Consider the following 23,651-nt stretch of genomic DNA (forward strand, 5'->3'; position numbering starts at 1 on the left):
TCTTCTGGCCTGAGACCCTGTGAGCTCAGTGACCAGCACAGGAAAGGAAATCTCCAGCCTCTACCAGAGTTAAGAAATCAAGTTTTCAGGCAGAGCCCAGATGGCTTCATAATGGATCCCAGAGCAGAGAAAGGACAGTGGGACAGAGAACGCAGCACTTCTTTGTAAAGTATCAAGCAGACTTGCAGCATTTGCAACCCGGGTCCCTCAGTGGACAGCAGGGCTAGTGGTTGTGGTGGTCATTGCCTGTGGAAACTGCCTGTGCCAAGCTGTGCAGTGGGCAAATAGCCCACATAGGTGCCCCCTTCATAGCCAGGCCAGCTGAGTCCAGAGATGGAACCCTGTGGACTAGACCCAGCTCCAGTCACCAGGTTTTCAATCCATGAGAGGAGGTACCAGAGGAAGGTCAGGAGGGAGGTGAAGACACTGAAGACCAATTGGAGCTTGCCGTGGAGAGAGAGGGGAGGAGGTGGAGGTGACAGAGTTCACTTCTCAACAACCTCAGACAACACTTAAGTCCCAGACTCCCCACTGCCCACCTCACCCCAAGGTAAACTAGAAGAGAAACAATCAAACTGACCCTCAGCACCTTAGCTGTACACCTGGAAATGAGGTGACATCAATACTTAGAAACCAAGGAACATCTGAGTGCAGGAAGGAAAAACAGTAGCAGAACAGAAGTTCTGGCTCATAAATACAGGAGAGAGAAGCAGAGGAGTCTCAGCGACATGGAGCAACATTTGATACACCCGTGAGTTATGGGAGGTGACTCAGGGCAGACAGGCAGCTGCAAGACATTAGAGAGAAGATAAAGAACCGGAGGGTCTTCACCAAAGAGATGGACAATATTAGGACACGCAAAAGTGTCTGAATGTAAATGAACACAACTATAGAAAATGTTTTAAGTAGAATTAAACTGGCAAACAAAATAACTTGAGAAATAGAGGATCCAAATGTATAAATCACCCAATAAGGAAAACAGAAATGAGACAAGGACACAGGAAAAATAAGGAAACACTACAAACAATGTCAAACTCCATTAGAAGTGGAAACATAGGGAGAGTGGATGCAGGAGAAGGGAGGAGGGACGTCTTTCAAAAAAAATTATAGCTGAGAATTTTCCAAACCTAGAGATTGAAATAACCGTGAATATTCTGGAAGTAGCAATAACACCCACATTTCAAAGTGAAAATGACCTACCCTTGACACCCCACTATTTAAATTATTAAAATCAGAAAAAAAAGAAAAAAAATTTACAGGATGCGTGAATAAAAGAGGATTTGCAAAGGCATCCAACGGAGGCTTCTTCAGATTTTTCCCTAGTCACTTTACAGGACAGGAGAGGAAGGAAGAGCTCATGATCCTAAACACAAGGACTTCCCGCCAAGAATACTCCACCCTGCAGAATTATTCAAATATGAATGTGAATGAGATAAAAGCTTCCCCAGGGAGAGAAGTCAATGGAGTGTATCACTGTCAGATCTGCCTGCCTGACACTAAGCGGACAAGAGTTCTTCTACAAGAAAGAAAAAAATGAAAAAACCCTGATCAAAATGACATGAACAGGAATATTAGGGGTCAACAACAAAGCATCAAAAGGAAGAAAGTAAAGGACAGAATTAGGTACAACTGAGTATTAGCCCTGGACACTCACAGATACTTTGATATGACAAGATTTTTCACTAGATAATTCATAAGTTACTTGTTTTTACCTGAAACAGATGTACATATTTTTCCTTCATATCTTGTAAGGACCCAATTTATTATTATTGTAAGTACCCAATGTTTTGTACTTATTTTGTAAGTACCCAATTTTCTGTTTTAAACATTTTACTAAAGAAAACTTCATTGAGACTATGCTTTACTTAATACTGAACCCAGTTTTCAGACCAGTTAAATAATTAGGGAAATACAGAAAACATTTATAACGTAAAAAACACTGATATCAAGCTCAATACATAAGACAAACAGATTATCTCTGACTGAGTGATGACAGGATCAAGACTTAGTCCGTGGACATTAGCCCTGCTGCTCCCAACCAGACAATCTGAGGAAGCGGCCCCCGTCACGTTGGGGTTGCTCTGCAGCTGAAGAGCCTCCCCAGGGCCTGCTTTATGTCCCTGTTTCTGAGACTGTAGATGAAGGGGTTCAGCATGGGGGTCACCACCATGTACATCACCGAGGCAACTGCACTGTCCCTGGAGTCGTGGGTAGCAGCAGAGCTGAGGTACACGCCGAACCCCGTCCCGTAGAACAGGGAGACCACAGAGAGGTGAGACCCGCAGGTGGAGAAGGCTTTGTACCTGCCCCTCGCTGAGGAGATTTTCAAAACAGAGGACACAATCTTAGAGTAAGAGTAAAGGACGCCACTGAGAGGAATCATCGCCACAACCCCCACTGCTAAATATATCACCAGCTCATTGAGGAAGGTGTCAGAACAGGCAAGCTGGATCACCTGGTTCAGTTCACAGAAGAAGTGAGGGATTTGCAGCTGTGAGCAAAAGGACAGTCGCAAAACAAGTAAGCTGTGTAATAGAGAATACAGAAGACTTAACACCCAGGATGCAAGGAGCAGGAGGCTGCAGAACTGGGGATTCATGATGACCATGTAGTGCAGGGGATGGCAGATGGCCACAAACCGGTCATAGGCCATGGCTGTCAAGAGGAAGGTGTCCAGTCCTCCAAAGAATATGTAGAAAAACACCTGGCAGAGACAGCCCACGTAGGTTATGGCTTTGTTCTGTGTCTGGATGTTCAGCAGCATCTTGGGGACGGTGGTGGAGGTGAAGCAGATGTCGGCAAAGGACAGGTTGGCGAGGAAGAAGTACATGGGGGTGTGCAGGTGGGGGTCCGTGACGATGGCCAGGATGATGAGGAGATTCCCAGTGACCGTGACCAAGTACATGGACAAGAATGCCCCGAAGAGGAGGGGCTGCAGCGAGGCCTCTTCTGAGAGCCCCAGGAGGGTGAATGCTGTGGCGTGGGTTTGGTTTCCTGGTGCCAGGTCGCTGGTGAGCCTGGGGGATGGAGACGGAAGTGATGTAAACTTAACCACAGCAGAGTAATCAAGACATGATTTTAAATGGTGTGACTTCATTTTAAATCCATTCAGTGAATCAATTTCATGTTACTGAGCTAGTGCCTGTTCCCTGTTGCTGAAAATAATGAGCCATGGGTACATCTAAAAATCATTTTTTTCAAGTCAAAATTTTCTTTGAAAATTTCCTGAGTTCTTCTTTTAAATATGTTTGACCAATTGTATTATCCAAATATTGTTGGAATCATGGAGGAAAAGCAGTGAGATCGACTTTGAACTATCCTAGCTCTGGGGCCCCCTGATGGCCAAGGGTTATGTTTCACGGCTTCCACCGGGACAGTCTGTGTTTGATCCCTGGCCAGGGAGCTGACCCCGGCGCAGACCTCTCCTGATTTGCCAACTGCTTCCCTCAGGAGTGTCCTTCAGTAGATCGGCCTGTCCTGCTTCCCACTCATGTCTCTAGCGAGTCTTCTCACTCCCTGCACCTCTAGCCTGCACTCCAGTTCTATGCGCACGGAATTAATGAAATAATTTTTTTTTCAAGGAAAGATGAAAAAGGAAAATCCTAGCCCCAAACAAGTTTTCTTCTAAGTGTGTGTGTGGTCTCGGTAAATGATATTTCATCTGGTGATTATTATTGTTAAGTAAAAGAATGCAGTTGGATGAAGAGGTGGATTCTAGAGGAAACTTGATAATCACTTCCGATTATGAGACTTTGACCAAAAAAATCTGAAGTCAATGGGATTTTTTATATGAAGGTCATATCACGTGGCAACAATATATCCACGAGAAGAACATTCGGGTTTGGGGAAATAGCCAGGAAAAGATGTCACTACAGGAACCTTCCTGGCACAGTTAAAGAACCAGAAGTAGGGGTGTGACAGGAGGGGGCGCTCCAGGTTGGGGGTCAGATGAGAGAGGTTGGCAGGATGTCCTGACTCCCTGAGGCCTTGGACATTCCTGCACGTGACATTGTACATTTGCTGATCTTCTAGTGTATAGACTGTTTTACATGTGCTGTGCCTAAGTGTGTGTATTATGTATGACATGTATAAATTATCTGTAATTAAATCCCTCAATAAACTATAATTTGTTTCTCTCCCATTTCATCTAAATTCTGAATGCTAGATTAGAGAGGACATCTTTCACTTTGGGATAGATGTCTACTCTGTGCTTCCTCTACGTCTCCTCAGGATTATTTTCCTTCTTTCTGCCGCACACACTTTCTGATCCACACTTAGGGCATTTTGTCCTGTGCCTTGAGGCAGAGCTGACAACTGGAAATGGCTATGGACAGCGAAAATGGGGAGTGTTTTACTTTGCAAAGTATCAGCTGTGCAGAATTGTTGTAAAGAAAGTTGCTATTTTCTTCTGCATTTTAAAACACTGGATACCTAAACACACAGAACCTTGGCTGTTGTCTCCTTATTTATTTATTCATTTTTTTTTTGTATCCCAGGGAATATCGGGGTACCCCCAGCAGGTATTGCCACCATAGTGCGCCCACACCCACTCACCCATATTCACCACTGCAGACCATGGTGCTTCCTTCCCACCTTTTCTTCCCCTTCCCCCGGCCTCCCCCTTTGGTGTCTCAGCTCTGTAGTCAGCTGTCAAGGGTTAGGCCCAGCTTGTCTTAATATGTTAATTTAGTTAATTTATATTCCACATTATCAGTCACACCATCTGATATTTATCTTTCCCATGACTTAGTTCAGCTAGCATCATGATTTCAAGCTCCATCCATGTGCCACAATAGGCATAGGTTTGTCTTTTTGATTGCTGAGAGTATCCATGGTGTGTATATACTACATCTTCTTGATCTATTCATATGTTAGGATGTTTCAGCTATAATAAATAGTGCTGCAATAAACATGGGAGTGCAGGTTTTTCAAATTAGTTTTTTGAATTTTTGGACAGATGCCTAGGAGTCGAATTAATGGGTCCAATGGCAGATCCATGTTTGCTGTGTGAGACGCGTCCTCACTGCTCTCTGTGAGGGCTGGGCCAGGCTGCCCTCCCACCCACAGTGAATGGCCCACTGTCCTGCATGTGAACAGCATCCTGTCAGGGTCAGTTCCTTTGCACCATCTGTCTTGCCAGCCCCCAGTTACCCTCAACTCTGACTGGAAAAAGCTGATTGGGAGATAATTGAGTAGATGATGAATGCAAATAGTGTTTAATAGTAACAGTGACGGGGTCTTCACAACAAGTTTGGTGATGTATCAGTGACCAGATCTGCCATAGGAAATTTAATTCTTGTTTATATCGATGAACTTTATGATAAAATTGGTTTTGTGATATATCATTTCTCTTAAAGTGGCAGTTTCCAGGAATATATCCATGATATTAAGTGAGAAATTAATGTATTCACTGTACTCTGACACCTCACCCTGATTTCCTTTAGTTGGGAATAGTAGATAAATAAATACATATTGCATGAGCTAGATGAAGAATATGGTCTCACAAAAATAATGACAAGTTGAGAAAGACAGACAGGAAAATGCTAAAATAGTTTGGAGAACACGCAAGAGGAATTTTCATATCCTGAGACTCACCTCCATTAGGGGGTCAGACTGGGTTTACATGAATGAAGTAGAATAAAACAAGTAAAGCCCTCAGGAAAATGTGTGAGTGCATTGTCTGAACACACCGTGGACATTGATTAACAGTTCTCGTCCATCAGTTGTGTGTACCTGTGTACGTGTGTGTGTCATTTCTGTGTGTGTGTGTGGGTAGGTGAGCTTCATCACAGAGTAAAGGCAGGTCTGACTTTAGGCCCCAGTAAGAAGAATCTGGCATCCATTGCATACAAGAGAGACGTATTTAAAAGGTCAGTTCTTCTAATGAGGGAAAGACCATGTGAGTGAGGCCCCAAATGAAGGACCAGGCCAGACAGAGAACAGTTACCTTGGACACCAGGGCCCCCAGGCCGACTGACCCGCTGTCACTCCACTCACTTGTAATGGGGTTGCTTTTTCATGTCACAAGGAAGTCATTGCCTATAGAAATACCAGAGAGCACCTAAATAGGTGATTTCCAGAGGAGACACCTAGATGGTCAGCAAGCACATGAGGAGGAGCTCAGGGTCACTCACCAGGGAAATGCAAATCCGAACCAGGAGCTTTCACCCCACAGCTGCTGACAGAGCTCCCAGGGATATGACCAAAGGTCAGCACTGGGGTGGGGCGCAGAGAGCCTGGGGTGCTGTCAGTGGCTAATACACTTCTGCAGCCAAGGAGGAAAAGAGAACAGTGGAGCCTCAAAATAGCAAAGTTAGACTCCCCTGTTACAAAAGCCATGAAAACAGGACATCATAAAGCTCTCCGCATCCCCTTGTCTATTGAGCCAAAATTTAGAAATAACCTGTGAGTCCATCAGTGGACAAATATAAAAAATAATGTGTCCACGTATAGATAGAAAATGTATAGACCTTATATTCATATAGGATTGCCCTTGATTTCCCAAATAAATATACATGGATTATGTAAATCATATAATGTGTAATACACACACAGGATATTGTGTTATTATAATACACATTCCATATAATAAAATATCTATATAATAAACTATCCAGTCAAGAGAAAGAAGGACACCCTGCCTTGTGTGACAACCTGAGCACCTAAGAATGTTCTGCTATGTGACAGAAGTCAGAGAACCAGTAATACTGCATATCACTTCTGTGTACGCTCCTAAAACAGACTTAAATTTGTGACCTGGACCGGGTGGGGTTTGGAAGAAGTTGTTTCAGGACACAAACTTGAAGCTGGAGGATGAATAAGGTTCTGGAATCTCCTGCATTGTGACAGAGTCAACAGTACTTTCTTACAACTTTCTAAGTTGTCGAGAGATTATCTCTGAATCATTTTGTGACAAAAGTAAATATGCATTGTGTGTGCGGATGGAGGTGTTCGCTAGTGCTACAGTGGTGAGCATACTGCAAAATGTAAATATATCAAATCAACAGTTTTTCTCCAACTTACACACTGTTTCAATTCAATTAAATCTCAGTGAAAATATGACAGATGACATCACAAAAATGAGGAGACAGAGTAAGGAGGAAAAACAGATGTGACATGAACACAAGGTGTATGATAGGTTATTACTACTAAGAATGCAAGAAATCAGCCAATGTTTGAAATACATAGTGGGACACAATAGGATCTACCGAGCCCCACACAAAATTGAAAACTTTCAACATTTTGTCCAACAATCTCCACATATGTGGGGGAATTGAGTGCAAAACACTTATTTTGAAAAACTCCAATTCTGTTTGAATATTTGAATCACAAACCAGAATAAAAAATCAGAACCTGTACATCAATGAACACTAAGAATGAGCACAATTTATAATTGAAAAAAGCAAAATTCTAACAAGCAAAACTATGCAGATTGGCCAGTACTAGAGTGGTTGCAAAGGAAATCTCATTGGTCTCCCCCAACTGACATTCAAGAAAAAGGATGACTTCTGTGAGCACCTGCTGTGAGGGACACTACACACTGTTCCTCTCCTCAGCTGCTCTGTGAGGCCATCCGCCCCCATTACTCTGGATCTCTCCACCACAGAGGCCCTGCTCATCACCCCGCCACCCCGTCATTCCCTTCGCATTAAACACTTTATTTCCTGCTGCCTCAACTCCAGACCTTCCTGGATCTGTCCTAACTTTGCTGGAACCACATTAAGCCCCCACTTCTCCTTCAGTCTCATCCTAACAGATTTTCCTTCCTGTCACTTCACTGTCAGCACCATCTCTGTATTGTTGAGAGCAGTGGACAGTTTTTGGTCACAAATTAAGTAAATTAATTATAAATTGATGAGTCAGTCAAGCAAGAGAACAAGGGAACCTCTTGTCCCTGGGCCTGGTTTGATCTCTGTGACCTGAGGCAGAACTTCTCTGTGTGCGTTTTCTCTGTATCTGTCACTAGTGCCTGCTGGGCTCTGAGACTCACCTGGGTGGGGGCTGTGAGGGGGGCTTCTCCATGGAGCCATCTGAGTCCCTCCTGGACGCTTGAGGATGGATCAGGGCTGTGTCACAGACAGGATCTCAGGAGGGCACAAGGGCTGGTCCCTGGGCAGAGGTCGGGCTCCACAGACAGGAATCATGTCCTCTCCAGGCCCGGGTTGGACAGTCTGAGGGACCGAGGGAGACAGGGTATTTACCGCCCTCCACGCGGTCTCATTAGCCACAGCTCACTCTCCTGCTCCAAGCTCTGAGCTCTTGATTTCCCTGTGGACACTGGACTGGACAAAGGAAAGTTCCTTAATGATTCTCTGATCCCGAGAGACTAGATTAGATGTCAAGTGCATCCAGTTTTTGTTACTCTTTCTTCATGAACTCCCGCACCTTCCAGTTCTGGGACCATCCAACACCTTATTCTCACTCTGTGTTCAAGTTTTCCAAAAGTCTGTGCCTGAGGAGCCCGTCTTGCCTTGATGCCCTGGATCATGAAGGCACAAATGTGGTACAAGCACAGACCCCTGAATATGTCCAGTAGTGCTGTTCCTCTCTCGTAAAACAGAGAACCAAGTTCCTCTATATAAAACCTTAGCAACCACACTCCTTGTTGTCATGGCACTTTTGCAAAAGCAAATAGGAATTTCTTTTTTTTTTTTTATTGTGATGTATCTACAGCAGCCTTATGTTTGAAACTCCAGAAGGAAACGCCTGTGTTCCTACCAGCTAACTGTGCAGGTCTAAAGAGCAAAGATTTTTGTAGCGGCCACACTCACTCTGAAGCCCGTGGACCTCCTCAGCGCCCCAAAGAGTAGGCAGGTGTCCTGCTTAGCAGCACAGGGAAGTGCTAACATGCTGTGCCACTGCCAGCACTGGGGGCTGCCCACAGATTCCACTCCTGACAGTGGGCGTCACCATCCTCACAGGTCACCATCCTCATCCCCAGCAGCAGTTGTCTGAGCAACCTCTACATCATGCCCAGACTTCCCTGCCAAAGCAGGGTCCGTGACAGCCCCTGGTGAGGCAGGAGCAGGCATGACAGCGAACTCCAGTGAGGGTCTCCCTTTGCTATCTAGCAGCCAGAGGATCAACTTGTGGTTACTTTTGATGGACTCCTGTCAGTACTGAAAGTTCTTCTTTTGGAAGACAATCGATTTTCCTTAACTTTTCTGTCCTCAATGTCCACTTTATTGCCACAAAACACAGTAGGGATGTTTTTACATCCCGTACCAGGTCTCTGTGCAAGTCAGGCACGCTTTTGAAAATAACTTCTTACGTCTAACAATCTAATGGCACACTCGCTGGGACTAATATCCTCTCTCCGTCCACCAGACGTCTCCCAACCAGCTGGGCACCTCACGTTGAACTTGACACGTCTCTGTGGGTGTGGAACAGGAGAGGATGGACCTCAACACCCCAGGTTCTTTGTATGACTTTGTCAGAATTATGCTGTGCATATATATATCCTCCCTTTAGGAGGCTGTCTCAGTGTTGTAGTGATGTTTTCTTTTACCGTACAGAATCATTTTGGTAGCTATAGTCCCAATTATTTATATTTGCTTTTATTTCCCTTGCTGCTGCAGACGAATACACAAACACATCTGAAATTTATATTGTAGGGTGTTTTGTCCATGTTTTCTTCTATGTGTATTATGGTTTGGGGTCTTACATGAAAGACTTTTATATTCATTTTGAATTGATTTTTGTGTGTTTGGAGGTGGAGTCATCTAGTTTCATGCTTCTGCATGTGTGTCCAGTTTTCCCAATACCTTTTCCTAAAGAGGCTTCTTGCTCCAGTGTATGTTCTTGGCTCCTATTTTGTTGAGTAACTGTTCCTATAAGTCTGGTTAGTTTCTGGGTCTTGATTCTATCCCATTGTTCCAGACCATTTTAATCATCCAGGATTGTTTTACTTATTATAGCTTTATAGCATAGTTTGAAGTCTGGTTTAATAATGACGTTTTCTCTTTTTGGTCAGATTTGCTTTGCTGTGCAGGGTCTTTTGTGGTTCTATATGAATTTCAGTAATGTATGTTTTATTCCTTAAAGTGTGTCACTGATAATTCCATGTGATTGTGTTGACTCTGTGTAATGCTTTGTGGAGGAATGTCATTGGGGCCACATTGATTCTTCCAGTCCATGAACAAGAAATAACTTCACAATTCTTCGTGTGTTTTTGTATCTCTTTTGACAGTCTTATAGTTTTCTTTATACAGGCCCTCCACATCCTTTGTTAAGTTTACTAACTAGGTATTTAACTTTTATTTATTTTGTTTTGATTGTAAGTGGGATCACTTTCTTGATTTTTTTCTCACCTAACTCATTGTTTATATATAGGAAGGGAGCTGATTTTGTTCATGTTTATATCTTGCCACCTTAACTGAACTGGTTTATTATATCGTTAGATCCAAATCCAGGTAGGCTGAAAACCCTAAAATCTGGACATAAATGGAACTCATCCTAAAATACTAACCACTATTTACAAGCACTTGTCTCAAAACAGCCATGTGAATATTGGTTTATTATTCCCACACTATTAGATAAGAGAAAACTGACTTAGGGCCATCTTTTAAAAAAATAATTTAAGAAAGATATTCAATCTTGTGTAACCTTATGTGTATTATGTATAAAGGGACCCATGTAGTATGTGTGCCTAATTTTTTATGGCTATTCCAATTCAGTAATTTCACATTTTATTTTATACTGCAAAATAACTTCATAATTCACTTTGAAATGTAAGTTAATTTTAATATAAATCTATTTATTGAAGGAGACACTCTTTCTATTTCCTTTGAGTTTAGCTTTCAATTTATTGCACTGAAGTAACCTTGCATTATAATATTATATACATTTCAGATATGCATGATTATTAATCAACATAGGTATATGCAACATGTAGTTCACTGCTAAAAGTTCAAATTTGGGCCCCTCCTGGTGGTGCAGGTGGTTGAGCACAGCACTGTGAAGCTGACCGCAGCCTAGCAGTGCCGGTTTGATAGGGGCTGGCCAGTGAAGGTCCCACATGGTGCAGCAGACCTCTCCTGTCTCTCCCGCTGCTCCCCTCAGCAGTGTATTTCGTTAGTCTGCCTGTTCTGCTCCCCACTCTGTCTCTGGTGAATCCTCTCACCCTCCCGAGCATCTGGCCTGTACCCTGGTTCTTGTATAAATAAATTTAAAAAATATGTATTTTTTTAAGAAAGTTCAAATTTATCTTTCATTATACCATTGTATTCAGTTTCTGATTTAAACATCTCCCTTACCCCATCTTTCTGTTAGCCATTAATTCTTCTTATTTTGTTTTATTCACATGATCTGTTTGTTTCCTTTATCATACCTGAGTGAAATCATGGTATTTGACTTTCTCTGCTTGGCTTATTTCAGTAAGGATAATTCTGTTGTTTCCCTTCTGTTGTTGCAAATGGCACAATGTCATCTTTTTAATATCTAAATAAATAAATAGTTTTCCATTATCTACATATACCACATCATTTTGGCCATTTGTCCATCAGTGGACAGTTGGATAGTTTCTGCCTCTTGACTATTGTAAATTCCACTGCAGTGAACATGGGTGACACTCACCTCTTTGAATTAGTAGTTTTTGTGTGTATTTTCCAGCTACATACTCAGAAGTAGACAATTGGTTTATAGGGAACTCATATTCTCCATTTTTGAGCAATTTCCATACTGCTTCCAGAACAGATGCACAAGTTTCCATTCCACCAACATTACATAAGTGTGTCCTCTTCCGGCGGGGACCCTGTGAGCTCAGTGACCAGCACACGAAAGGAAATCTGCACCATCTACCAGAGTGGGGAGATCAGAGTTTTCAGGCAGAGCCCAGATGGCTTCATAATGGATCCCAGAGCAGAAAAAGGACGGGTGGGGCAGAGAACACAGCACTTCTTTGCAAAGTAGCAAGCAGACTTGCAGCATTTGCAAACTGGGTCCCTCAGTGGACAGCAGGGCTGGTGGCTGTGGTGTGGTCATTGCCTGTGGCCACTGTCTCTGGCCCCAGCTGTGCAATGGGCACACACCTACGTAGGTGCCCCCTTCATATCCAGGCCAGCTGAGTCCAGAGATGGAAACCTGTGGTCTAGACCCAGCTCCAGTCACCAGGAGACACAATCCATGGCAGGAACAACTTTAGGGAAGTGGGGAGCGAATTTTCTACAACTGAAGACCAATTGGAGCTTCTGTGGACAGAGGGGAGGAGGTGGAGGTGACAGAGTTCACTTCTCAACAAACTGAGACACATCTTAAGTCCCAGACTCCCCACTGCCCACCTCACCCCAAGGTAAAATAGAAGAGAAACAATATTAGTGACCCCCAGCACCCCAGCTGTATACCTGGAAATGAGGTGACATCAATAGTTAGAAATCAAGGAACATCCAAGCACAGGAAGGAAAAACAGTAGCAGAACAGAAGTTCTGGCTCATAAATACAGGAAAGAGAAGCAGAGGAGTCTCAGTGACGTGGAGCAACATTAAATACACCCATGAGTTATGGGAGGTGACTCAGGGCAGACGGGCAGCTGGAGACCTTGGAAAGTAGATAAAAGAACCGGAGGGTCTTCACCAAAGAGATGGAAAATATTAACATGCAAAAGTGTCTGAATGTAAATGAACATGCTATAGAAAATGTTTTAAATACAATTAAACTGGCAAACAAATTTACTTCAGAAATAGAGGATCCAAATATATAAATCTCCCAGTTAGGAAACAGAGAGAAATCATACAAGGACACAGGGAAAATAAGGAAATGCTACAAACAATGTCAGAGGCAATTAGAAGTGGAAACGTAAGGATAGAGGATAATCCAGAAGATGAAGAAAGAAGCGAGGAGGGAGGCTTTTCCAAAAAATCATGGCTGAGAATTATCCAAACTAAAGAATGAAATAAGCAGGAATGTCCAGGATGTAGAGATGACACCCGAATTTCAAATTGAAAATGACCTGCACCTGACACCGCGCTGTTAAATTATAAAAAATCATGGAAAAGAGAAGAATTTACAGGAGGCCTGAGTAAGAGATCATTTGCAAAGGCCCCAAAAGAGGCTCTCCTCTGATTTCCCCCTGTCCATCTCCAGGGAAGAAGAGGAATGAAGGCCACGGCTTCCAGCCAAGAATACTCTATCCTGCAGAATTATTCAAATGTAAATGTCAATAAAAGCTTCCCAGACAGAGAAGCCAATGGAGTTTATCACTGTCTGGGCTGCCTGCCTGACAATAAAAGCTGACAAGAGTTCTTCTGTAAGGAAGAAAAACTGAGCCTTAGCTCACAAAGCCCTGAGCAAAATGACATGAACAGAAATATTACAGGTCTACACAAAATCACTGAAGGAATGGAAGTAAAGGACAGAAATCAGGGACAGCTGAATATTGATCCTGAACACGCGTGGATGCTGTGATATGACAAGATTTTTCTGGAGATCATCAGTAAGTTGCTTGTTTGTACCTGACACAGTTGTACATATTTTTGCTCCATTTGTTTTTATTATTTTGTAAATGCCAACTTTTTGTTTTAAACATTTTCCTAAAGAAAAATTCAAGTACACTATGCTTTTGTTAGTACTGACTCCAGTATTCAGAGCAGTAAAAAATAATTAAGGAAATACAGAATGCATATTTATAATGTATAAAAAAACTGATATCAAACTCTGTACATAAGACAAACACAGATTATCTCTGACTAACTGAGGACAGGATCATGACTTAGTCCATGGAATATGAGCCCTGCTGACTCCACCAGACAATCTGAGGGTAGAAACACCATCACGTTGGGCTGCTCTTCAGCTGAAGAGTCTCCCCAGGGCCTGCTTTATGTCCCTGTTTCTGAGACTGTAGATGAAGGGGTTCAGCATGGGGGTGACCACTGTGTACATCACCGAGGCGATTGCACTGTCCCTGGAGTCATGGGTAGAGGCAGAGCTGAGGTACACGCCGAGCCCCGTCCCATAGAACATGGAGACCACGGAGAGGTGAGACCCGCAGGTGGAGAAGGCTTTGTACCTGCCACTCGCTGATGACATTTTCAAAACAGAGGACACAATCTTAGAGTAAGAGTAAAGGATGCCACTGAGAGGGATCATCGCCAGAACACCCGCTGCTAAATATATCACCAGCTCATTGAGGAAGGTGTCAGAACAGGCAAGCTGGATCACCTGGTCCAGGTCACAGAAGAAGTGAGGGATTTGCAGCTGTGAGCAAAAGGACAGTCGCAAAACCAGTAAGCTGTATAATAGAGAAAGCAGAAGACTTAACACCCAGGATGCAAGAAGCAGGAGGCCACAGAACTGGGGCTTCATGATGACCGTGTAGTGCAGGGGATGGCAGATGGCCACAAACCGGTCATAGGCCATGGCTGTCAGGAGGAAGTTGTCCACTCCTGCAAAGTGTAAGAAAAAAAACATCTGGCTGAGACAGCCCGCGTAGGTGATGGCTTTGTTCTGTGTTTGGATGTTGAGCAGCATCTTGGGGACGGTGGTGGAGGTGAAGCCGATGTCGGCAAAGGACAGGTTGGCGAGGAAGAAGTACATGGGGGTGTGCAGGTGGGGGTCCGTGACGATGGCCAGGATGATGAGGAGATTCCCAGTGACCGTGACCAAGTACATGGACAAGAATGCCCAGAAGAGGAGGGGCTGCAGCGAGGCCTCTTCTGAGAGCCCCAGGAGGATGAACGCTGTGGGGTTGGTTTGGTTTCCTGGCGCCAGGTCACTGGTGAGCCTGGGGGATGGTGACAGAAGTGATGTAAAGTTAACCACAGCAGAGAAATAAAGGAATGAGTTTAAATGGGGTGAATTTATTTTAAATACATGCAGATCATAAATTTGATGTTATAGAGCTGGTGCCTTTTACCTGAAATTTTCTTTTTTTTTTTTTGGTGAATAATATCAACTTTATTTTTTTTTAAATAATAAATTTTATTTTTATATTCCCCCATACAACTGCACATGCCCCATTCTGACCCCAATCCCTCCCTTCCCGGCCCCCACCCCCCAAAAAGTGTCTCTGGTTCATAGTTTTTTATTGATTTTGATTTTCACTTTCTTATAGTTATTCATTTTCCTGATCCCTTATTTAAGTTTTCTAGATTCCTGCTATGAGTGAGACCATCCGGTATTTTTCTTTTTCTTTTTGGCTTATTTCGCTGAGCATGATCCCTTCCAGCGCCATCCATGTTGCTGCAAATGGCATGTGTTTATCTTTTTTGAATGCTGAGTAATATTCCATGGTGTATATGTACCACATCTTCTTGATCCAGTCATCTATTTTTGGGCATTTGGGCTGTTTCCAAAGCTTAGCTATTGTAAATAGTGCTGCTATAAACATAGGGGTGCAGGTGTTCTTTGGAATTGATGTTTCTGTGTCCTTTGGGTAAATACCTAGGAGTGGAATTGCTGGATCCTATGGAAGCTCTATGTTTAATAGGTCTAGAAATCTCCACACAGCTCTCCATAGTGGTTGGACCAGTTTGCACTCCCACCAACCGTGCAGGAGAGTTCCTTTTTCTCCACACCCTCGCCAACATTTGTTGTTGCTAGTTTTTTTAATATGTGCCATTCTCACTGGTGTAAGATGGTATCTCATGGTAGTTTTGATTTGCATTTCCCTGATTACAAGTGATGTTGAACATTTTTTCATATGTCTGTTGGCCATTTGCATTTCCTCTTCAGAGAAGTTTCTTTTTAGCTCTTCTGCCATTTTTTGACTGGGTTATTTTCTTTGTTGTTGTTGAGTCTCATCATCTCTTTGCAGATTTTTGTGATCAGTCCTTTATCATTAGTGTTGGGTGCAAAAATGTTCTCCCAGTTGGTGGGGTTTCTCTTTGTTTTTGTTATTGTCTCTTTTGCTGTGCAGAAGCTCTTTATTTTGATGTAGTCTCAGCTGTTTATCTTTGCCTTCACTATCACTGCTTTGGGTGATGTGTCTGTAAAGATGTCTTTGATGTGCAAATCACATAGTGTTTCACCTATATTTCCTTCTATGTATTTTATGGTTTCAGGTCTTATGTCTAGTTCTTTAATCCATTTTCAGTTGACTTTTGTGTATGGTGTGAGGTAGTGGTCAAGCTTCATTCTTTTGCATTTAGCGACCCAGTTTTCCCAGCACCATTTATTGAACAAACTTTCTTTGCTCCAATGCATAGTCTTTGCTCCTTTGTCAAAGATTAGTTGACCATAAATCTGTGGGTTTATTTCTGGATTTTCTATTCGATTCCATTGGTCTGTATGTCTGTTCTTGTTCCAATACCATGCAGTTTTGATGATTATGGCTTTGTAGTATAATTTTAAGTCTGGGAGTGTGATGCCTCCATTTCCTTCTTTTTTTTTTCAGTAGAGCTTTGGCTATTCGGGGTTTTTGGTGATTCCATATGAATTTCATCAATAATTGTTCTATTTCTTTGAAGAATGACATTGACACAAACAATAAATCTGAAGAAGAAGAAATAAAAAAAAAAACATCCCTTTTATTATCGAAACAAAAAAAATCAAATATTTGGGAATAAATCTAACAAAAGAGGTAAAGGACCTATACAAAGAAAATTATAAAACTCTGTTAAAAGAAATAGAAGAAGACACAAAGAAATGGAAAGACATCCCCTGCTCATGGATTGGAAGAATAAACATTATTAAAATGGCCATCCTACCAAAAGCAATATACCGATTCAATGCTATTCCAATCAAAATTTCAATGTCATTCTTCAAAGAAATACCTGAAATTTTCAAGGCTGTTAATGACCCACCTTCTCTTGATGCTGAAAAAAATTAGCCATTTTTACATCTAATACAAATATATTCCAAGTCCAAATTGTCTTTAAAAATTTCCTGAGATTTTCATTTTTCTTTTTAAAAAGAACAGGCAGATTGACTGAAATACACTGCTGAGGGGAGCAGCGGGGAGACAGGAGAGGTCTGCTGCGCCATATGAGTGGGTAGCTCCCTGGCCAGGGATCAAACTCGTGCTGCAATGGCTGTGGATAGCTTCATAGGTTACATCTTAACCCTTGGCGCCATCAGGAAGGCCTTGAGATTTTCTTTTAAATATGTTTGACCAATTATATTATCCAAATATTGTTGGAATCATGCAGAAAAAGCAGTGAGACCAACTTTGAAAAATCCTAGCTCTGGGTCCTCCCTGATGGCCTAGGGGTTATGTCTCAGGGTTACCACCCAGACAGCCTGTATTCCATCCCCGGCCAGGTTGCTGAGCCACATGGTGTAACAGACCTCTCCTGTTTTGCCAGCTGCTCCCCTCAGCAGTGTATCTCAGTAGATCTGCTGTCCAGCTCCCCAACCTTGTCTCTGGTGAATCCTCTCATCCTCTGCACCTCTGTCCTGCTGGCCAGCACTTCTATGCATAAATCATAAAAAAATAAATCTTTTTTTAAAAGAAATAAAATCCTGTCCCCAAGCAAGTTTTCTTTAAGTATGTGTGTGGTCTCCATAAATAATATTTCATATGGTGATTATTATTGTTAATTAAAATAATGCAGTTGGATGAGGAGGTAGAATCTAGAGGAAGCTTATATAACCACTTCCAATTAGCAGAGTTTGAACAAAAAATATGAAGTCATCAGGATTTTTAATGAAGGAGATATCACGTGGTAACAGTATATCCCAGAAAAGAACATTCGGGTTTGGGGTAATCTCTAGAAAAAGATGTCAGTACAGCAGCATTCCTGGCACAGTTACAGATCCCAGAAGTATGCTGTGACAAGAGGGGGCGCTCCAGGATGTGGGTGAGACGAGAGAGTGGGCAGGAGGCCCGGACATCCTGCTGCCTCATGACATTGTACATTTGCTGATCTTCTGGTGTGTAGATTGTGTTACATGTGCTGTGCCTAAGTGTGAGCAGTAGTCCTACATGTATAAATTATCTGTAATTCAAATCCCTCTGTAAACTATCATTTCTTTCAATCACATTTAATCTAAATTCTGACTGTTTGATCACAAAAGACAGCTTCGACTTGGGATAGATGTCCAATCTGTGCGTCCCTTTACCTGCAATAAGACTTATTCCCCTTATTTTAGCCACACACACATTTTCGGATCCGCGCTTAGGGCATTTTGTCCTGTGCACTGAGGCAGAGCTGAGATTGGAAATCAAATAACTAAGGACAATGAAAATAGGAAGTGGTTTGCCTTTCAAAGAATCAGCTCTCCAGAATTGTAAAGAAAGTTGCTATTTTCTTCTGCATTTTTCAAAGATTTATTTTATTTATATAAGAGCCGGGGTACAGGCCACTTGTGCAGGAGGGTGAGAGGATTCACCAGAGACAGAGCGGGGAACAGAACAGGCAGACTGATGAAATCCACAGTGCTGAGCGGAGCAGCGGGTGAGACAGGAGAGGTCTGCTCACCGTGTGGGTTGCTCTGAGGTCCGTGGGGATCAAACTGGCACTGCAGAGGCTGCGGACAGCTTCACAGCGCTGCCATCAACCGTCTGTGCCACCGGGGAGGCCCTTCTGCATTTTAAGACCCTGGATACCTAAAAACGGAGAACCTTGGTTTTTGTGTCCTTATTTATTCATTTATTTTTTTGTAACTGAGGTAGTACCAGGGAACCCCCTCCAGGTATGGCCACCATAGTGCACCCACACCCTCTCACCCATGTTCACCACTGCAGACCATGGTGCTTCTCTCCCAACTCGTTCTTCCCCTTCCCCCGGCCTCCCCTGCTGGTGTCTCAGCTCTGTACTCAGTTAGCAAGTGTTAGTTTCTAACCTTGTCTTAATCTGTTAATTTAGTTTCTTTATATTCCACACATCAGTCACATCATCTGATATTTATCTTTCTCATGACGTATTTCACCTGGCATTATGATTTCAAGCTCCATCCATGTTGCTACAAATGGCACAGTTTATCTTTTTGATCGCTGAGTAGTATTCCATGGTGTGTATATACTACATCTTCTTGATCTGCTCATATGTTAGGATGTTTCAGCTATAATGTATGGGGCTGCCATAAACAAGGCAGTGCAAGTTCTCTTTGAAGTTAGCTTTTTGAATATCGTAGACAGATGCCTAGGAGTGGAATTACTGGGTCAAATGGCAGATCCATGTTTACTGTGTGAGACGCGTCCTCACTGCTCTCTGTGAGGGCTGGGCCAGGCTGCACTCCCACCCGCGGCAAGTGTGGCCCACTGCCCTGCGTGTGAACAGCATCCTGTCAGGGTCAGTTCCTTTGTATCATCTGCTTCTTGGCAGGCCCCAGTTACCCTCAATTCTGACTGGAAAAAGCTAATGGGGAGATAAACCTAGATAAACAAAAATGGATTCAATATGCTTGAGGAAAATATAATTTGTCATTTGAATACAGAAGAATGTGATCCAGGAGAGGGGAAGGTGGGGGATGTTTTTAGGAACAAATTGGCTGCCCATCATCCCTTTGTCTCTCTTGTATGCAGAAGCTTTTCAGTTTATGTAGCACCACCTGTGGCTTCCTGCTTTTTCATGTCACAAGGAAGTCATTGCCTATGCAAATACCAGAGAGCGCCTAAATAGGTGTTTTCCAGAGGAGAAGCCTAGATGGTCAGCAAGCACATGAGGGGGTGCTCAGGATCACTCACCAGGGAAAGGCAAATCAGAACCAGGAGCTGTCACCCCACAGCTGCTGACAGAGCTCCCAGAGAGATGACCAAAGGTCAGCAGTGGGAGTGGGGTGCAGAGAACCCTGGGGTGCTGTCGGTGGGATAATAAACCGTGTTATCCACAGTGGATAAGCAAACAGAGGTGCCTCAAAATAGCAAAGATAGACTCCTCCATGATGTGTTCATACATGTACAAAGGCAATGAAAACAGGACTTGGAACAGCTATCCATACCCCTTGTTTGTTGAGCCAAAATTTAGAAATAAACTATGAGTCCATAAGTGGACAAATAAAGAAAATAACGTGTACATGTATAGATATAAAATACACATGTGCTATATATGTATATAGTACTGCTCTTAATTATCCAAATGAATATACATGGATTATATAAAACATATAATGTGTAATACACTCACAAGATACCATGTTGTTATAGTACACATTCTATATAATAAAATATCAAATAATATTAGTCAAGAGAAAGAAGGACACCCTGCCTTTTGTGACAACATGAGCGCCTAAGAACATCCTGCTCCTTGATGGAAGTCAGAGAACTGCAAATACTGGATATCACTTGTGTGTGCGCACCTAAAACAGACTGAAATTGCTTCCACAGACTAGGGTGGGGGATTGGGAAGAGGTTGTTTGAGGATACACACTTGAAGCTGCTGGATGAATAAGGTTCTGGAATCTACTACAGTGTGACATAGTCAACAGTCATTCCTTGTAACCTTCAAAATTGCCGAGAGATTATTTCTGAATCATTTTGTTTCAAAAATAAATATCGCTTGTGTGTATTGATAGAGTGTTAGCTTGTGCTCACTGGGAATCATACTGCAATCTAAATATATCAAATCAACATGTTTTTCTCCAACGTACACACTGTTTCATATCAGTGAAATGTCAATGAAAATACAACAGATCACATCACAGTGTGAGGAGACATAGTAATGACTAAAAACAGATGTGACCTATGAACACAATATGTATAATAGCTTATCACTACTAAGAATGCAAGAAAACAGCCGATATATAAATCCATGGTGGGACACAATAGAACCAAATGAGGATCAAACAAAATTGAAAACTTTAGAATATTTTGCCCAACAATCTATACATATGTGGGAGAATGGAGTGCAAAACATTTATCTTGAGAAATTCCAAATCTGTTTGAATATTGGAATCACACACCAGAATAAATACTGAGCCCTAGTAAGTTAATAAAATGTAAGAATGAGCACAATTTATAATTTAAAAAGTAAAATACTAACAAGCAAAACGATGCAGATTTGACTACTGCAGTGGTTGCAAAGGAAATCTCTTTAGATCCCCAATATAAATTAAATAATAAGTATAACTTATGTGAGCACCTACTATGAGGGAAAACTGTTCGTCTCCTGTTCATCTCCTGCACACTGTTCATCTCCTCATCTGCTCTGTGTGGTCATCTGCCTTCATTAGTCTAGAGCTCTCTGACACACATCACCTTCACACACCCCATCCACCACCATGCATCCCCTTCGCATTTAACACTTTATTTCCTGCTGCCTCAACTCCACACCTTCCTGAATCTGTCCTAACTTTGCTGGAACCACATTAAGCCCCCCACTCCTCCTGCAGTCTCATCCTAACAGATTTTCCTTCCTGTCTCTTCACTGTCAGCACCATCTCTGTATTGTTGAGAGCAGTGGACAATTTTGAGTCACAAATTAAGTAAATTAATTATAAATTGATGAGTCAGTGAAGCAAGAGAACAAGGGAACCTCTTGTCCCTGGGCCTGGTTTGATCTCTGTGATCTGAGGCAGAACTTCTCAGTTTGCATTTTCCCTGGATCTGTCCCAAGTGCCTGCTGGGCTCTGAGACTCACCTGGGTGGGGGCTGTGAGGGGGGCTTCTCCATGTAGCTTCTGAGTCCCTCCTGGACGCTTGAGGATGGATCTGGGCTGTGTCACAGGCAGGATTTCAGGAGGGCGCCAAGGGCTGGTCCCTGGGCAGAGGTCAGGCTCCACAGACAGGAATCATGTCCTCTCCGGTCCCGGGTTGGACAGTCTGAGGGACCGAGGGAGACAGTGTATTTACTGCCCTCCACGCGGTCTCATTAGCCACAACTTACTGTCCTGCTCCACGCTCTGAGCTCATGATTTCCCTGTGGACACTGGATTGGGCAAAAGGAAAGCTTCTTAATGATTCTCTGATCCCGAGAGACTAGAATAGATGTCAAGTGCATCCAGTTTTGTTACTCCCCATCCTTCATGTTGTAACCACCCAGCACCTGTTCTAATTCCGTGTTCAAGTTTTCAAAATGTGCTGGGAATTGCATGGGGACTATAATCAAGATGAAAATGCAAACATGGTGCAAAAAAGGAAAAATGATGTAAAAAATAGATAAAATAAAAAAAAAATTAAAAATCTGTGCTGAGGATCCCAACTTGACTCGCTGCCCTGGATCATCAGGCACAAATGAGTTGGGGCACAGACCCCCATCATATGTCCAGTGGTGCTGTTCCTCTCTCATAAAGCAGAGAACCGAGCCCTCTGTATAAAACTTTAGCAACCACACTCCTTGTTGTCATGGTGTAACAGGGTGGTCCCCAGGAAAGGGGGAGTTTCCCTGCCCCACCCAAGGGAGGGTGGAGCTGAGCAGGGAGAGGAGAAGCTGCAGAAGAGACTGAGGAAGGAAGCAGGATGGAGCCAGAAGGAGACCTGGAGGAGGCGCATGGAGCCTAGAGACACGTGAAGAAACTGCGCTTGTCTTTTGGTCGTGGACGGGGTGACATAGATTTGCTGTACAGAATACCCCAGGATTGACTTCTAATACAAAGTCTTCAACACTGAAAACCCTAAGGAATAGAAGACTTTTGCTTTCCACAATGGACAAATACCTGGAGAGACTGGTTAACTTTCACACTGGAACCTGGTAAAAAAATGTTCATCTGAGACTGCATCCCAATATCCATATATTCGATCTGTGCCACCATGGATATAGTGGAATAAAAATTAAAAGGGGGAATTGTAACAGGGTGGTCCCCAGGAAAGAGGGAGGTTCCCTGCCCCACCCAAGGGAGGGTGGAGCTGAGCAGGGAGAGGAGAAGCTGCAGGAGAGACTGAGGAAGGAAGCAGGATGGAGCCAGGAGACCTGGAGGAGGCACGTGGAGCCTAGAGACACGTGAAGAAACTGCGCTTGTCTTTTGGTCGTGGACTGGGTGACACAGATGTGGGGGAGACCCGTGGGGAGGTGACAATGGCAGCTTTTATCTTGATGTTGATTTTGCTCTTTTCCTTCCGGGCTTGTCTGGTAGTTTCTGACCCTTTTCTGTGGGTCCCCACTGGAAGATGCTTTAGACTTGTGGCAGGCTTTGGGGCCTTGCTCTGGGCCAGTCCCATATGGATGGAATTTTACCCACGAGGGGACGGGTCACTTTGGGTGCTTCATTTAAAAACTAGACTCTTTGCCTTACCTGTATTGTTTCCTAGTTTTATTAAAGTTCCTTCCCATTAAAGTCTCATGTTTTGTGTTGATGCGGCGGATGGCAGAACCCATGTAGAATAGGCAGGTTTGCGGGGTTTGGGCTGCCCCTCTCCCTGCCCTATAACAATGGCACTTTTGCAAAAGCAAATAGGAATTTCTTCTTTGTTTTTACGGTGATGTGACTGCAGCAGCCTTGTGTTTGACTCTCCAGAAGAAACGCCTGTGTTCCTAACCAGCTAAATGTGCAGGTCCCAAGAGTGAAGATTTTGGCTACTGCTGCACTCACTAACTGAAGCCCGTGCACCTCCTCTGACCCCCGAGACTAAGCACGTGTCGTGCTTAGAGCACAGGGAGCTGCTAACACGCTTCACTGCTTCCAAAGTGTGGTGCTGCCCACAACAGTCCACTCCTGACACTGTGTGTCCCATCCTCACAGGTCACCACGTCATCCGAGCAGCAGTTGACTGAGTAACCGCTAAATCCTGACCAGTCTTCGCTGCCAAAGCAGGGTCCGAGACAGCCCCGGGGAGGCAGGAGCAGGCGCCACAAGGAACTCCAAGTGAGGGTCGCCCGTTGCTCTTCTAGCAGCCAGAGGAAG

General features: G+C 43.3%; 2 protein-coding genes across 2 annotated transcripts; both read right to left on the bottom strand.

The window, feature by feature from the left end:
• Positions 1-2,065: 2,065 nt before the first annotated feature.
• Positions 2,066-4,577, bottom strand: LOC311180661 (olfactory receptor 7A5-like; the record flags this gene model as incomplete). The annotated part of the gene is made up of 2 exons (XM_084248575.1): positions 2,066-3,017; positions 4,555-4,577. 2 exons carry the CDS (start codon positions 4,575-4,577, stop codon positions 2,066-2,068), a joined length of 975 nt encoding a protein of 324 aa, XP_084104701.1.
• A 9,205-nt stretch (positions 4,578-13,782) lies between these two features.
• LOC311182552 (olfactory receptor 7C1-like) lies at positions 13,783-14,775 on the bottom strand (the record flags this gene model as incomplete). The annotated part of the gene is made up of 1 exon (XM_084251422.1): positions 13,783-14,775. Exon 1 carries the CDS (start codon positions 14,602-14,604, stop codon positions 13,783-13,785), a length of 822 nt encoding a protein of 273 aa, XP_084107548.1. The 5' UTR covers positions 14,605-14,775.
• Positions 14,776-23,651: the final 8,876 nt, after the last annotated feature.

This window comes from Talpa europaea (assembly GCF_964194135.1).
Source record: "Talpa europaea genome assembly, chromosome: 12".
Classification (NCBI taxonomy): domain Eukaryota; kingdom Metazoa; phylum Chordata; class Mammalia; order Eulipotyphla; family Talpidae; genus Talpa; species Talpa europaea.